Consider the following 17,428-nt stretch of genomic DNA (forward strand, 5'->3'; position numbering starts at 1 on the left):
TCTCTCTCTCTCTCTCCCTCTGCTTCTCCCCTGTTCCTGTCCTCTCTCTCTAAAAAATATAAAATAAAAAATCTTAAAACAAAAACAAATTCTAATTTTCTCTTGGAAAGTCTAAATTTATTATTTGTAATGATGAATATGAAGGGTTTTTTTTGCAGTAACACTCACTTTATTTTTGAGAAACTATGTGTCAAGTGTTCAAGCCTGAGTAATCATAGTTTGTATCAGTCCCTCTTTCAGGCAAAAGTGGTATTTTCATGAAAAAAAAATGGTAGTACAGTTCACAAGTCAAACACACAATTGCTTTTTCTCAAGACACCGATCATATATACTTCAATATATGTCAGAAGTATTTTGTGTATACTCCCCATATCATTACACAGAATATTAAATGACATGTGCTCAGAGACTCATATCTAATAAAACAAACTTTTTCTGCTTCATCAACAACATACTCAAGTGAAACTGGCTTTTTTCCCTTTGTTTTTAATTTTACTAGAAGTATACAGCAGTAAAGAATACCATGACCACAAGTACAGTAGATACCACTTCCATACTTCTTATTTTTGTGCTAAGATCCTGGCAGTTTTACCCAGTATTGCATGATCAGAGCGAGTGCCAACATATTAAAGAATGCAGACAACATTTTGGAATTAACATGATTATAGTTTTTACCTTGTGGACCCCCTGAAAGAGTCTTGGAGTTCAGGGACCATCTTTGAGAACTGCTTAGACTAATAAAGACCTCTGTGTTCAGATGAGTGACCATAATTTGTGTATTCTGTAACATTTCAGTTATTTCTCTAAGATTACTTTAAAACAAATAGCTGCTTAATACTGTCAAGAAGCATGATATAGTAAAATGTTGACAAGCCTATGATAAAGAAGTCAGTTCTCTAGGTGAGACAATAACCAAACATTTGAATTTGCCTAAGTACTTGGGTCCTTTTTGTTCTAGAGTGATTGTTAAATTAATTTCTACATTACCTAAAGTGATTATCTAGAAAAAGTCTTAATATCAATTTAATTAGCTGCCTCCCTTTTATCTTTTAACTTTACCTCTTTTAGCAAAAACCAGATCTTATCATTTTTTTTAAATATCTAAGGCTATTAGGAAGGTTACAAGGAAGAAAATTTTCTCTTTAGAAGATCTGGAGTAAAATGAAAAAAAATTAAGATTTGTTAAAGCTGGGTATGGGTACAAAAAGCATTCATTATATTGTTTTTTATATTTTTCTCTATATTTGAAATACCTACAAGTTAAAAATTTTTAAAAGATCAGAAAGTAAAAGACTTAGAATTGATGAAGATCAGGAACATCCAAAGTAATTACCATCAGTTGACACCACTATGAATGTGAGAGGCTAAAAACATGATTTTCTTGAATCTGTTCCATCTTGCTCCATTTTTTTTGTTTTGTGTCAGATCTTGCTAATACTAGATAGGATAAAGAACTTTAAACTGAAGATTAAAATAATTGAGGTGTGGTTTTAGCTATGCAATTAGACAGCTGTGTTACCTTTGCTTATTGTGTCCTAATCTGTAAAATGGGAGTTACCATTCCTGTGTTTGAAGAATCAGATGAGGGGCGCCTGGATGGCTCAGTTGGATAAGCGTCTGACTTCGGCTCAGGTCATGATGTCACGGTTCGTGGGTTCGAGCCCCGCGTCAGGCTCTTTGCTGACAGCTAGCTCAGAGCCTGGAGCCTGTCTTCAGATTCTGTATCTCCTTCTTTCTCTGACCCTCCCCTGCTCATGCTGTCTCTCTCTCTCAAAAATAAATAAAACATTAAAAAAATTTTGAGGAATCAAATGAGTCTTCTATGAAACTAACTTATAAGCCCTAAAGTTCTGAGCATATTACAAGGTGGTATTTGGTTTTAAAGAGGAAAAAAAGATTGTGTTTTTTGTATGTGATGAAGTACAACCCCATCTTTGACTTTCTCAGGCCACTCGACCAGATATGATCAGGATCTTGTCAGCAGCCCTTCATGTAGTCCTGAGGAGGGATATGTCCCTGAACCGAAGACTTTATGCATGGCTTCTTGGTAGGTGTTTGATGTGTATGGTCTTAGCTTGGGAAAGATAGAGGGAAATTTGCCATACATAAGTATTATCAGGTTACATGCATGTCCTAAATGAAGAAACTAATAGTTTGCTTAAATGGACAATAAAAATGTAAATACTATTGTGTATTATATGAGGAAATTTCAAAATCTTCTTAACATTAGAGGCTATTTTACCCATAAGTCCTGTTTCCTTTGACAAGATTTTTTTCTCATATAAATTGAGGCTGTTATACTGTATGTAGAAAAAGATGGATAAATAATCAAAATAAAAACAATTTCCAAAACTCTGAAGTCATCAAAGGAATCAGAACTATTACTGCTGCCCCACACATGATACCTTACTAGTCTCGCACTCACGCAGTTTTTTGTTTTTCCACTTTGTGTGAGTGTTTGGCCCATCCACAACTTCGTACTGCTCAGAGTGGAAAGAAAAAATATAACTTTCCTGGATTTTCTGAATCTTCAGTTATTTCACTATAATATTGAAAAAAAATACTGGATAATGCTGGAAGAATGCTATGATACTCACTTATGTATTGAATTGATTTCCCTTTATTAAACTATCTAAAATGATCTCTCTTGCTGACATTGATTGGGCTACTAATTGGTAAGTGTTTGGTGCTGTTTTTGAGATATTTGGTGTTTTGGTATTTAATGAACAACAGTTTTGAGAATCTCATTATAATTTCTTTTGCCATTTGTTTCCATGGAGGTTTTGATAACAACGGTGCTATCATAGGACCCAGAAGCACAAGACACAGTAATCCTGAAGAACATGCCACTTACTATTTCACTACCTTTTCAAAGGAATTGTTGGTCCAGGTAATGAATGTTTTCATTTTATTTTTTGGTTACTCCCTGATCAGTAGAGTTAACAAGTGTAACAGAAGGTCCTGCATTAATTGAATTAATTCATCACTGAAGGGTGGAGACAAGACCCACAAACTTCCTAAGGATGATTATAACAAGCAAATGGTTACAATACAATGAGTAAGTAATTTTAAAATAGAGTCACTTCTGCGTTAAGTCCAGAGGTTTTTAAATTTGTTCTCATGACTTTATTAACACATAGTTACAGCTTTTCACGTGTCTGCCCTGTGAATTGGATCTCTTCCAAAAATGAGCTACGACCTCTGTTACATCCTCTGAAGCCTCGGGAAAATTTGGGTTGCAAGAGGAATCTAAATGTGGTAAAACTGCTCTTGTAATGGAAAACTTAAAATGAGCGATACTTCTATATTGTTTTTACTTTATATTCGAGATAACTCCAAACAAAGATTTGTTGGTATCTGAAGCATTTTTAAATGAGTGAAATTATAAGAATATAGTTTTGAGTTACCAGTGGAAACACAATTGTGTAATAGCAGATGCTACCATGACACTCTGCCATAGTTTGGAGCATTGATGATGATATTAAATAGAAAACGCTATTATCTTTTAGGCAGAATTCAAATAACCATGAATTTTTCTAGATTTTCTTTAACTTTTCCACTTTTTTTCTAGAGCAAATGTAGCACTCTTTTCTTCTCTCAAGATGGATGAATATAACCTTTTTTTCCCCTTAGCAGAGGAAAAACGCTGACTTCAGTGAAAGCTTCAGAAAAGCAATAGATATAAATCTCCATTCCATATGGTCATATTTAAATTTTTTTCTTAAAAAAAAAAGTCTTTGAATCTGTTTATTTAAATGACTGATGTACTTTTTCTTTTTTAAAGGCAATGGTGGGCATCTTACAAGTGAATGGATTTGGAGAAGAAAGCACTTTAATGCAGGATCTAAAACCTTTTCGTATTTTAATCAGTTTACTTGACAAACCTGAGCTAGGTAATGTATACTGTCTGAGGACATAAGATCACATGTGGTTGTTTTGTACTGTTTCATAATAAAAATAAGACAAAGTCATTACAGAGAAAGATTGCTATATTTTGAGGTGGCCTTCAAATACAGGTTCTCAACAATTTCTTACCTAAAATTTACTCTAGAACATTAAGAAGATATAGATGTATACACCCAACCCATATATTCTCATATTTTACCCTGTACTATATATGCTGCAATAGAGAAGTCATTTTAAAGATACTAAGTTCTTCATAATCCTGATTAAGTTACTGAAATATTTGTGATCTGTCATGACTGTCTTATAGTTCACAAAACTCAAGGATTTGAGCAAAAATATTTGGGTTCTATCCCTCAGCATGATTCCTACATCCCCTTTGTTTTGTGTGTGTTCCCTTTCTTCATTGTATACTTCTTGTATAGTAGATTTATTGGGAAGTTAGTTATGGCACCTGAGACAGAAATTAAGAAAAACCAAAAGTAGGGACACCTGGATGGCTCAGTCAGTTAAGCATCCAACTTTGGCTCAGGTCATAAACTCATGGCTCATGAATTAGAGCCCCATGTCAGGCTCTGTGCTGACAACTCAGAGCCTGGAGCCTACTTCAGATTCTGTCTTTGTCTTTCTGCCCCTCCTTTGCTCCCTCTCTGTCTCTTTCTTGGATATAAAAAATAAAACATTAAAAAAAAAGAAAAACCAAAAGTATTAGAAAAAATAAATGAAATAATAAAATATGTAATTTTGTTATATGCAGGTGTTTTGGCAAATCTATGTCTTGTCACCAACTCTTAAAATAAAAATGAAAAAATTTAAATATAAAAATGAGCTGTATCAGTGGTCTTGAGAATGTATTTTAGCTGTTGTGTGATAATAGATGAAGCTCCTTGAAATTGTCTTAAGGGCATTGGTGTCTCTTGTGGCAAGTTTGGCTTTGTGCATTATTGTATTATTTAAAATAAAAACAGTAGTAATATAAGTAGTAGTTATTGAATACTCATTATATTCTGCTACCTACCTTATAAATATTTTTTCCTAACCCTTGTAACAGCCTTGTAAGTCTGGTATTATTATCCTCATTCTAGATGAAGAAAGTAAAACTCAAAGACATTAAATAACTTTTCCAAGATTATTGCTATTAACTGCCAACACACACTTCCTTTGTTCTGTAATTTTTATTATGTCAACCTATAGTTAAATAACCATTTATTCAGATCAAAATGTAAAGTTTAGTTTAGCATCCAGAAAAAATATCTTTTCAAATATTGTTTTAAAGCATCATTTGATCAGGCCAATTAATAATCATGATTTATCAGTTCTAATTAATTATTGTCTTTAATATGTATATTGATTTTAGGACCTGTAATTCTGGAAGATGTCCTAATTGAAGTATTTAGAACATTATATTCCCAGTGCAAAGCAGAATTGGATCTTCAAATGGAACCACCCTTCAACAAGGATCATGCTCAGTTAAGCAGGTGGATTACCAAAAAATTAAGTATGATATAAAGATGTCCTTATTCGTCATATGAAATTTGTGTTACAAATGAATAAATCTGATTTAAAATATTACTGTATTTTGGTAATATGAAGTCTCATTACTAACCACTGATTTTTTTTTAAATTGGGATTTACAGCCTGACTATATATAGTAGAACCAACACCAGGGTTGGTTCTAAGCAGTTAAGGTGACAGGTTTCAGGGAATTTATTCACAAGAGATTAATTGCCACATGTCAGTTAATAATAGATGTCGCACCTTCCTGCCAACTAGGCCTGGTTGTCTGCATGGGGCTGTGCCTCTTGGTTACTTGACACACTCAGGAAACCAAATCATAGTTGAGGAAAAGACTTGAACTAGAATTAAGTGAATCAAAGGGCACCAAGTGTTACTTAAACAATTTTTTTCAAGTTATTTCTTCTTTCAGGTTTATATATAAATACATCTTTTTTGTTTTTTATGCCGGGGACAATCCTTTTTTCTAAGTCAGTGGTAGATTAATTCATGTCGACAAGGTCTTACTTTTTCATTCTCTACTTTTTGCAGCCTGCCTATTTTCCAGTCTCATCTAATATTATGACAGTCACAAGACTACTGTTTCTTTTACATAATTTGTGTTCCGTTTGTGCCTCCTTGGTGAAACTTTGGAGATAACCTGGTCTTTCCTAAAACACAGTTTTACATATTTAAACATTTTAAGACAGTTTTTGACTTCTGATTAATACCTGTGAAACTTTAAGAACTTAATATTGACTATCCTGGCACTCGATTTCATTCTGTACTCTGATAATTTATATTGCCCCATCAAGTATTCAGTTAGCCATTTGTGCTATAACTTGCAAGCTCTATTGATAATACCACACTATATATAAAAACAGCTGTTTTAATTGTTAGGAGGGGGGGCAGGAGATGGTAGGTAGGTAGGTAGGTAGGTAGTTAATAGGCCAGAGGACTCCCGCTAGGAATAAGTTATTATTCCTGATGGAGTTTCAGTAATAATGGCAATTTACAGTATTATTTTGTTGTTTTTCAGCTAACAATAATAATTTGATTGAAACACACCAAAATAAACTTAACCTTTCTTAAGCAAATTCTGAACAGCACAGGGAAGCAGACAAAATTCTTTCCAAGTCAACGCTGTCAAAAACAAACCACTACTTGGTTAACATGTGCCAGGGAAACAAAAGAGTGTAATGTCAGCTTAACAGGCATTCAAATTTCAGAAATAACTTGGTGTTCTTTTGCTGGAAGCAGAGGTGTTTTTTCTCATAGAAGGCTGATTTCTGATCTTGATCATATGTTTGAGTTATGATAACCTGAATTTGGAAAATAAGTACACATAAAGTAATAGAGTGGCAGTAGGTAAAAATTATTTGTTGCAGTTTTCTCACTAGCAAGTTTCCTAGCAACTACCTAGGAATATGAAAGTAACATCGCACTTAAATATAATTTTGAAAAAATAAATGTTAATATTTCTTATTTTGGTTTGTTTCTTTTTCTTTTTTTAGTAAATTAAGGGAAAATAAGAAAACAGCAGAGCTGATTAAAACTGCCAACCTTCTCTTTAATTCCTTTGAGCCTTATTATATGTGGGATTACGTTGCACGTTGGTTTGAAGAATGTTGTAGGTATGTTAAACTGTTTAATTCATTCTATTTTAAGCCAAATAGCATCCAGAGCCAAACTTTTTTCTTAAGTTCCTGAGTCTGATGAAAAGAATGTTCTTTTATATATTCTACTACTCCTGACAACTATTAAATATTTAGTAGCCGTAATCTGGCTATGTCATGTCACTCTAGAATATAGAATCCATGATCATATAAGCATAGAATTGAAAAGGAGTTTAGAAAACACGTTATTTAGTCACTAGCATAGATGAAAGATTTTCCCTCTCCAATCTATAGTAATCCAGATTTTCTTTGTTGTAGAGAAAATACCAAATTTGTGGCTTCTGCTTCAGCACACTTCACCAAAATGGTTCACACTTTTAATAACAAAACCTTCCTTGGTCATTGTTGTGTTTTTTAATTCACAGAACTAGCCCATATTGGCACTGGTGAGTGATTAAAAACCCTGTATCTCTTACAACATAAAAATTGAAAACTCCGAAATACTGGTGAACCTGAGTAGAATCTCTGTGTTCTGGTTCTCTTAGAACAAATTAACCCTTCAAGCCTTAGGAGCATATAGGCAAAAAATAAGCATGTATGATCTCAGAATTAGAAGTCTTTTAAAAATATAAAACCTTAAGGGCACCTGGGTGGCTCAGTCGGTTGAGCGTCCGGCTTTGGCTCAGGTCATGATCTCATGGTTCTTGTGTTCATGCCCTGCGTCGTCAGGCTCTGTGCTGACTGCTCAGAGCCTGGAGCCTGTCTTCAGATTCTGTGTCTCCCTCTCTCTGACCCTCCCCTGGTCACACTGTCTGTCTGTCTGTCTCTCTCTCTCTCTCTCTCTCTCTCTCTCAAAAATAAATAAAACATTAAAAAATATATACATATAACATTAATCCCTTGAGTAGTTTAGGAAATCATTTGCTTATTTATCCAATAGATAATGAGCCCTTAGGTCTATAGACAGTCCTTGTCTTCAAAGATCTTACAGTGGGAACAAGTAAAACATGTATTAAAGTTACCTTCATAGATTAAAATGTGGTGGAATGTTGAGGAATTACGATTGTCTTTTTGCCACCTAGCCCTGATCTGAGTTTCCACCTTTATTTCTACATTTGCAAACACTCATCTACCCTTCTTTACCCATCCATACTATTCCCTGAACACACATTGACTGAGGCTTCACTCATGCTGAGCCTTCACTTGTGCTAGTTCTTTAAGAATATTCTTCCCCATAGACCATCTGGGAGGTCCTATAGAGAGGAGACCCAGCTTCCATGACTCCTTCGAGTCTCCCATCAGAATCAATTTATCCTACCCTGTTACATAAGTGTACAAATTGTTACACTTATTTGTCCATATGCTTATATTTCTTGCTGGTTAGGGACTCTATCATATTTTTTGTGTCTTTAGAGTATAGGGCAATGTATGATCATATAGGACTAATATGATTTAAAGTGAATGTATATTGGAGGAATGATCTTTACAACTTGGATCAGAAGAGTCTTCCTGGAGGAGGTAACATTTGATCTCAAACCTTGCAGGATAGATGCATTCTTGATTTTAGAGACTGAAGTTGAGGGAGGATGGCAAATCAGGAGTACAAGTTGGTATAAAAAGAGGCTCTGAGGTTATAAATCAAATCACAAATAATCCACTTTAACTAGGAGATATTATGTGTAGACAGAGAAGTAGGAAATAAGTCCAAAAAAGTGAGATCCATCCAGAACACTTAGAAGTGCAGGATGGGAGTCCCAGGCAGAGTGTAAGCCTAGGAATCTTGCTTTGGAAATTTTTCACGTAGAGGTATAGTAGTGTCCTGTGGGAAAGCACTGTTCACAGGAGCATCATTGTGTGTATGTCTCAGGATTGACTCTCATTAAAAAAGAAAGCGAGATGTGTATGATATGAATATTCCTATCAGTTAATAGTATACTTTTGATAAAGTGAATTTTGTCCTTTTAGGAGGACACTGCATGCCAGACTTCAGATTGGGCCTGGAGATAGTAGTGAGTCATCTGAGTTACAGCTGACCAATTTCTGCTTACTGGTGGATTTTTTGTTGGATATAGTTTCTTTGGTAAGACCACCTTGGTAAAAAAAAGTATTGAGGAATGTAATAACATAGTTCAAATATTTCATGTTGGAGACAGACTTCATCTTTAAATAAATTTCATCTTTAAAGCTAAATTGATTTTTTCCCGTTTGTCCTAGCTTTTTTTTTTCATAATTTTTTCCAAATGTTTTTCCTCAGACATCTATATAATACGTATATAAGTCTTATGCAATATGTGGAATATACTTCATAATTGCTTGTTACTGTAATGTTAACTGTTGAGTGTATAGTAGTCTAATGCTGCATTTATGCTCACTAATGATTCTTTCTATTAAATGAAGACTGTTGGAAATCTTTTCTTCTTTTCTCTCCTCAAATCTTTGCTTTCTCATTTTGAAGCCTACTAGAAGTATGAGGGTGCTGTGTCAGGTATGACATTCAGCCTGTTTTGTCTTTCACTGATTGCATTCACTTTTTTTATATTATTATTTTGGTAAATTAGCAGATAAAACTGGGATTATTTATATCATATACCTTGAAGTACATAAATTGAGAATTTGGGAATAGAAATTTTGTAAATTAGTAATAAAATGACCATACTATATTAATTAAGAGCATGATACATATAAAATATGACAAATGAGTAAAATTATTTCTTGTGTTATGTAGATTAAAAATAAATAGGGTAATACATTGTATACATTTCTGTCATTTTGCTTCATCTTCAGGAGACTTACATTGAAATCCAGACTGAACACTTGCCCCAGTTGCTCCTCAGGATGCTTTCTGCCCTGACAAGCCATCTCCAGACATTACACTTGTCTGAACTCACAGATTCACTCAGGCTCTGCTCAAAGATCCTTAGCAAGGTTCAACCCCCCCTCTTATCTGCCAGCACTGGAGGTGTGTTGCAGTTTTCAAGTGGGCAGAACAACTCAGTCAAAGAATGGGAAGACAAAAAGGTAATGTTTGCTATTATTTTTGGTATTAGACCAATTATATTTCTTCAGAGTAGAATAGTTTATACATGCTCATTAAATATTAGTGAGTGATGGGGTGCCTGGATGGCTCAGTCAGTTAAGTGTCCAACTCTTGGTTTCAGCTTAGGTCATGATCTCACGATTTGTTAAGTTTGAGGCCCGCATCAGCTTTATGCTGACAGCATGGAGTCTGCCTGGGGTTCTGTCTCTCCCCCGCTCTCTGCCTCTCCTCTGCATTCTCTTTCTTTCAAAATAAATAAAACAAAAAAAATTTTTTTTTAAATATTAGTGAATGTTTTCTAGACTCAGATGTTGTGACAGTGGACAATCTTGTAGGCTTCTGGCAATTTTAAGAGTTTACTAGCAGCTCTCCACTGGAAATACAATGCAAGCGGTATGTGTAATTGTTAGTTGTCCAGTAGCCAAAATAAAAAAATAGAAACAGGTGAAAATACTTTAATTATATTTTATTTAGCCTGTATAGCTAATAATCGTTTTAACCATATAACCAGTATAAAATTGATGTAATATTTAAAAGTTGAGATAATTTACATTCCTTTTTACATTGTCTTCTAAATTCCAGTGTGTATTTTATACTTACAGCATTGAAAATTAAAATTTTTACCAGAAATACTTAATCTGTATTTTTTATAAAGTTTATATTTGAAAAATTAGATTTAAGTATCCGAGTTGTTCTAAACATGTTTAAAAGTTTTATCATAATTAAATTAGGTATTACTTTTTGAATTTCAATTTTAATTAATTGAAAATAATTTAGTTTCTCTGTCAGGTCAGCCATGTTACAAGAGTTTAGTAACCACATATGGCTGGTAGTTCCCGTATTGGACATTAGGTTTATTTTTTTTTTTTAATTTTTTTTTAATGTTTTATTTATTTTTGATACAGAGAGAGACAGAGCATGAGAGGGGGAGGGGCAGAGAGAGAAGGAGACACAGAACCGAAAGCAGGCTCCAGGCTCTGAGCTAGCTGTCAGCACAGAGCCCGACGCGGGGCTCGAACCCACAAATGTGAGATCTGACCTGAGCCGAAGCCGGAGGCTCAACGGGCTGAGCCACCCAGGCACCCCGGACATTAGGTTTATAATCTAAAGTTAAGTGGTCCTTTTCATATATAACGCTAATTTGATAGACTCTTCTTTAAATCCAGAATCTCTTTTGCTCTCTTCAGTCTTTCAGATTTTTATTGCTTGCTTTATGATATTGAATAGAATTACAGTAATTTTAATGTCTGACCAAGAAACATACTTAAAACACCTGAAATACACCTATGGAAAAAAACACCTATAGAATTCCCTTGAATTTAGCCTTGATGGTACTATGTTAAAACAAGGATTTAAAATTCTCTAGTATTTTGAGTTCATTACCAAAATCTTGGGTTTATATAGTTGCCCTTACCTTTTTTTTTCCAGTTGCTTTTTTTTTTCCCCAGCCAGGCAAAATATTTTATCAGGATAGACTAATAGAACCTTTCCCATATTAATCCTAAAACTTTTTTGTTGGACTTGTTAAATATTTTGTTCTTCATGTATGAATGAATGTAACTGACCCGAGATCAATTTTAATATATCCCAGGATTATCCTTTATAAACTAAGGCCAGTCTCTTATGTTCCTTCTTATCTGCATATTATTTATATGTGATACATATTGATTCTGTTGTAGGAAAATTCATTGTGTTCTGCTAGTTTTCCTTAATATATACCTTTAAGATCTTCTTAGAAACTGAACTAAAATAGGACTAGTAGCTTTTTTTGTGTTATTGAGTGAGATTCCTTCAAGTAGGGGACACCTTAGCATTCTCTCAGTAGCATATTCAAATATGTGAATATTAACTATGTTGAAAACATGTGGAGGCACTTATTGATGGTTACAAGTTAATAGATGGTTACAAGTAAATAGAAACATCCATTCATTTTAAATGAGGAACAAATAATATACTTTTTTTTTTTAATGTAATAGTACATTAACCTGGGAGTATGCTTTTCCCTCTCTTTGGTTCTCTTCTATATTCTGGGGCCATATATGTTCTTTCCTACTTTTTACAGAAGTATAATGGTATTATCTTCACTGAAATGTCTAAAATTTATCATAAAGCTGAGAGTATTTTCTTTATAGATTTTTTATTTAAAGTGTAAGTGAAAAATAATTCTTAAAAAAACGTGAATCTATTTTTGTCTCCATGCACTTAGTACATTTTTATAAAATCATTGTATTGGATCTCTATACCCAAATGTCCAAAATATGTCATTTCTTTCTCTCTTCAGAAAGACATTTTATTATAAAATAATCTGAAACATAGTTATATGTATGTATATATGTATATGTATAGACCATACAACTAAATATTATAAATGTATATAAGTTTAACTGAATTTATAGCTTGAATTCTATTAATAAATGTCCATTGTTTTATGGTCCTTATATGAAGAGATCAGTACAGAAATAACAATAAGCTAATGACAGTTTTATCACTTAAATAAATAATTTTGTCATTTAAATAAGACTTTGTCATTATAATATGAAAAACTCTCATACTGTTATTGTGATAGGCTATGGTAAAAATATCATGAAGTTTAGAATCACCTTAGCTAAGCTCTTCCAATAACCATTACCCTTATTTGCTGTATACCTTGGGCAAGTTTTGTTTTTAACCTCCCTGAGCCCTCAGTGTTCTTACCTTTGAAATAGAGAAAACAGCCTCTCTTCATCCCACACCCACTCTATGTATCCAGTGATCCAGTGTTGAAGTAGGCACAGTCCCTGCCTTCCTGACCTGTTTTTGCTAGTTGGGAGACACACATTAAATAAATAATTGCACACTTAATTACAGTTGTGATAAATAAATGAAGGAAAATATAGAGTGGTAGGAATGTGGAAATGCAGTGATATGACCTAGACCATGGGCCTAAGAAAGGCTGGCTTTCTTGAGGAAGGTTGTTGAAGTGAAGCCCTAGAGAAATTGGGGTGGGATGAGGTAGAAAGGAGAGAGCACTTGGGAGAGGAAGAAACATTACCCAGGCTCTTCGGCAGAAAGGAACACTGTGCACGCAGTGAGGGAGCCTTGAGGTAGGCAGGGTAAAGCAGAGCCTTTTCACCATCGCAGCACTTTTATCCTTTATCTTAGGAGCCGTGGGAAGACACTGAAGGGTAAAAAAGCAAACAACATAATAAGATTTTTATAAGAGATAAATTACTTTGCAGTGTGGAGCATGGACCTGAGAAACAGAATGGATGAGGGGAGACCTGTAGTAGTGCAGGTGAGAGGTGGTGGTAACGTGCTGACCAGATGCAAGAATGAACACAGAGATGGATAGATTAGCCAGACATTTAAGAGAAAAACACAGGGTGCCTGGGTGGCTCAGTCGGTTAAGCAATTAAGCATCCTACTCTTGATTTCAACTCAGGTCATGGTCTCACAGTTCGTGAGACCAAGCCCTGCGTTAGGCTCCTCGCTAAGCTTGGAGCCTGCTTAAGATTCTTTCCCTGCCCCTCCCTGCTCACTTGCTTGCATGTGTGCTCTCTCTCTCTCTCTCTCAAAATAAATAAATTTTAAAAAAAGAAAAAAATTCAGTAAGACCTAGTAATGGTTTGGTAAGGGGAATAAGTGATCACATTTATTGAATGTTTATTTATTAGCCAGCAGTTACTAACCCACATGCTTTAGACATACTGTCTTACTTAATTCTCATAGCAACTGTAGAATTTAGGAACTATTGTTATCTACATTATACTTACCAGGAAACTGAGGTTTTAGGATAAATAATTTTGCCAAGCTAGTAAATGGCAGAACCTTAGCTGACTCATGGCCAGTACTCCTAACCACTGTTCTGAAGTAGATGTAGGGGAAGTATGAAGGGAAGGTGGAGAAGACCCCAGGGATCACCCCTAGGTTTCCATCTTCTGATGTGATGAATGGTGATGTCCTTCACTAAAGCAAGGAATACTGGGTGAGGCCCAGCTTTGTAGCAGCACAACAGTTAGTTTGCGTCTTCCATAATCGTCAGTAATATCCCATTTTAGTCACTAAAGAGTAATCCTATTTAAGTTCACATTATGCTCTGGCACAGTCCCCAAGCAATTCATGATATGTACAACTTTTTTTTCTCTTAAACCAAGCCCAAAAATATGCTTGATTGTACTTATCCAGTCTGTAGGAAGGGAACAATTAATGCATTCCAACTCTACTCCAGTACCTGGTCCATCTTTTGTTTATATTGTAACTGACTGATTATCTTTTCCTTCAGATTACAAACTATTCTTTTTGTTCCTGGTACATAATGTAGTATGTGGTACATAATATGGGCTCAGTAACTGTTGAAAGAATATAAGGTTAATGGCAACCATTTAAATAGCATTTTAAACATTTCATATAGAAATTTCACATTCATAGGTTCTAAGCAGATGAAATATTATAATTTATTTCCAGTTTTTAAAATGTCTCATTCCTTGCATCATTTAGACATTAAGAAAGTGATTTCATAGATTGAATAAATTGTCAGTTGTTTGAAATTAAGGATATAGATGCTAGAGATTTGTGCGTATGCATATTTTGCCTTCAGAAACCCAACCTTAAGTTCTGCATACAGCAAACAATAAATTCTTAGAGAATGAATTTACTTATTTGTTTTTTATGGGTTTTTTTTAAATTTTTGAGAGAGAGAGAGAGCAAGCTGGGGAGGGTCAGAGAGAAAGGGAGACAGAGGATCTGAAGCAGGCTCTGCACTGTCATTGCAGACGTGAGGCCCAGACTCATGAACCATGAGATCATGACCTGAGCTGAAGTCAGATGCTCAACAGATTAAGCCACCTTGGTGCCCTGGGTTTATTTTAATAAATTCATTAGAACTGTATTAATATTTCCTATTGATTATCATAGAAATATGAATCAGTTATAGAAACTGCTCTAAGATTCAGCCCAACATGTAGATTAATTTTGAATCATGTAACCTAAACTGACTTCTCTCAATAGGCCATTTCTCATTTTTAATTTCTGACATAAGCATTTAATCGCTTAGCCTTTGCTCTTTTTAATCACTACCAGGTATCATCAGTTTCTCTTGAAAATCCTACTGAAGTGTTTGAAGATGGAGAAAATCCACCAAGTAGCCGATCATCAGAGAGTGGATTCACTGAGTTTATACAGTATCAAGCAGACCGAAGTGATGACATTGACAGAGACCTGAGTGAGGGGCAGGGGACAGCTGCCATCCCCATCGGTAGCACATCCTCTGAGACCGAAACGGCCTCCACTGTGGGATCTGAAGAAACCATCATCCAGCCCCCTTCCATAGTCACCCAGGGGACAGCACCCCGAAGTGGGAAGACAGCCCAAAAGACTGCAATGCAGTGTTGTTTGGAGTATGTCCAGCAGTTTCTCACCAGACTTATTAACCTCTACATCATTCAGGGCAACTCTTTTTCTCAGGCTTTGGCTACAGAGCATCCAAGGGATCTCAGTAGAGAGCAAGAGGAGACTTCAAAATGGGATAGGGATGCGCATGGAGATGTAAAGGAGAGAAACATAAGCAAACAGAAAACTTCAAAAGAATACCTTTCTGCCTTCCTGTCGGCCTGCCAGCTCTTCCTGGAGTGCTCTAGTTTCCCAGTTTACATTGCTGAGGGGAACCATACCTCGGACTTACATTCTGAGAAGTCAGAGACTGGTAAGGTCATCTTGGTTTTATTTATAATTGGAACCTTTTATAGCATGCTTTTTATTTACTTGTTTTAGAAGCACTCATAAATTAAAACTGGGATTTTTTTTTTAGCCAGTTAATTTTTTAAAGTGTTAATTTGTAGATTTTTAAAAGTTTATTTATTTATTATTTTGAGAGAGAGTGCACAAGTAGGGGAGGGGCAGAGAGAGTGGGAAATAGAGAATCCCAAGCAGGCTCTGCCCTGTCAGTGCAGTGCCCGTTACAGGGCTCGAACTCACAAACCCTGAGATCATGACTGGAACTGAATTCAGATGCTTGACTGAGTGTGCCACCCAGATGCCCCTAATTTTTTTAATGAAATATTGTCTTTATGGGGAGAGATTATGTTGGTATATTGGAAAAGTCTGTGATTTTGATGCCTTTACAGTTTGTTTAGAAGTGAGTTGAAGGCTAGAAAGAAATTAACTCCTTTCTCTGGAGAAAAGTAATGTAACATTTATATGCACTAATTTCCTTTATTAAGACCAGTATCATATGTGTTTACCATTATTTAAATTTTTATGTGTGCACACAGTGCAGTGCCTGTTAGAGCTTGTTGATTAATATACTGTTTTTCAGGACAAGGGAATACATTGTATGATGTGGCATAAGACAATTACATACTAAAAACGTTTATGAAATTCTTGTTGCTGCTTTATTTTCTTAAAGCTCCAGTCTAGGTGAGAAACCATGCTTTTACGAGCAGGTCAAGGCCTAAAGGTATTGACAAGAGGTGCCTTGTTTTCAAATGCACCTGGACGCCGGTGTATGTGTGAAAAGTTTGGTGTGCTGAGCTCCATCTTCCATCTTCTGTTTCAGACTGGGAGCACGTGCAGCCTCCACTCTGGCTCCAGACCCTGATGAGCGCGTGCAGCCAAGCAAGCGATTTCAGCGTGCAGAGTGTTGCCATTTCTTTAGTCATGGACCTGGTGGGACTGACTCAGTCTGTGGCCATGGTCACCGGGGAGAACATCAACAGCGTGGAGCCTGCACAGCCCTTAAGTCCAAACCAGGGAAGAGTGGCAGTGGTTATTAGACCTCCCCTCACTCCAGGCAATCTGAGATACATTGCTGAAAAGACTGAATTTTTCAAGGTAAATTCTGAGAAGTAAATGCATGACCACTAAGGTGGTCCTTGACCTAGATTGCTTAGCAGAGATCGGAAGGATAATAATCAGGCTTCATTGAATACCTCTTAATATTATAATGGCTAGAAAGATACCACACTTTGTCTGAACTGCTTTGCCCAACTTGGCCCCAGTTTTGCGAGAGGGAAAAAGGATGAGAGGAGATTAGGATGAGGTTAGGGGAGGCGAATATTAGTGCTTCAAAGCCACAGAGGGAGTAATTTCAGCTAAAAAAGAGGTTAATTCCATTTATACAATAAAACTTATTTCAACGTGACATGGTTATGAAACTTTTGCTTTTCATAGAGTATAATCCCAGCTCTCCAAACTCTCAGGAAAAGTTTTTCTGACTCTGTATTGTTTGATTATCATCTGTGGTGTACGATGCCATTCAGAAAAAAAAATGTACAGTGTTTGATTCCTATCACAGCACTATAGATTAATATCCTCTACATAGAAAGAACATTAAGTACATTGGACTACAGTACATTTTAAGCAGGTAGATTCTTTATATATAAAAAAAGTTTGTTTTAATGTT

General features: G+C 35.4%; 1 protein-coding gene across 6 annotated transcripts in view; it reads left to right on the forward strand.

Moving 5' to 3' along the window:
- Positions 1–17,428, forward strand: part of DOP1A (DOP1 leucine zipper like protein A) — a 117,903-nt gene that overhangs the window by 52,855 nt on the left and 47,620 nt on the right. For all 6 annotated transcript variants that reach the window (XR_003911210.1, XM_029945490.1, XM_029945492.1 and 3 more), the window contains 9 exons: positions 1,948–2,047; positions 2,781–2,890; positions 3,785–3,893; positions 5,261–5,381; positions 6,912–7,031; positions 8,979–9,093; positions 9,798–10,031; positions 15,109–15,730; positions 16,583–16,857. Coding sequence is in view for 5 of the 6 variants with exons in the window: in XM_029945490.1 (XP_029801350.1) it covers positions 1,948–2,047; positions 2,781–2,890; positions 3,785–3,893; positions 5,261–5,381; positions 6,912–7,031; positions 8,979–9,093; positions 9,798–10,031; positions 15,109–15,730; positions 16,583–16,857 (1,806 nt within the window). In the remaining variant the exon portion in view is untranslated. The remainder of the gene's footprint in view (positions 1–1,947; positions 2,048–2,780; positions 2,891–3,784; positions 3,894–5,260; positions 5,382–6,911; positions 7,032–8,978; positions 9,094–9,797; positions 10,032–15,108; positions 15,731–16,582; positions 16,858–17,428) is intronic.

Source organism: Suricata suricatta, chromosome 7 (assembly GCF_006229205.1).
Source record: "Suricata suricatta isolate VVHF042 chromosome 7, meerkat_22Aug2017_6uvM2_HiC, whole genome shotgun sequence".
NCBI lineage: Eukaryota > Metazoa > Chordata > Mammalia > Carnivora > Herpestidae > Suricata > Suricata suricatta.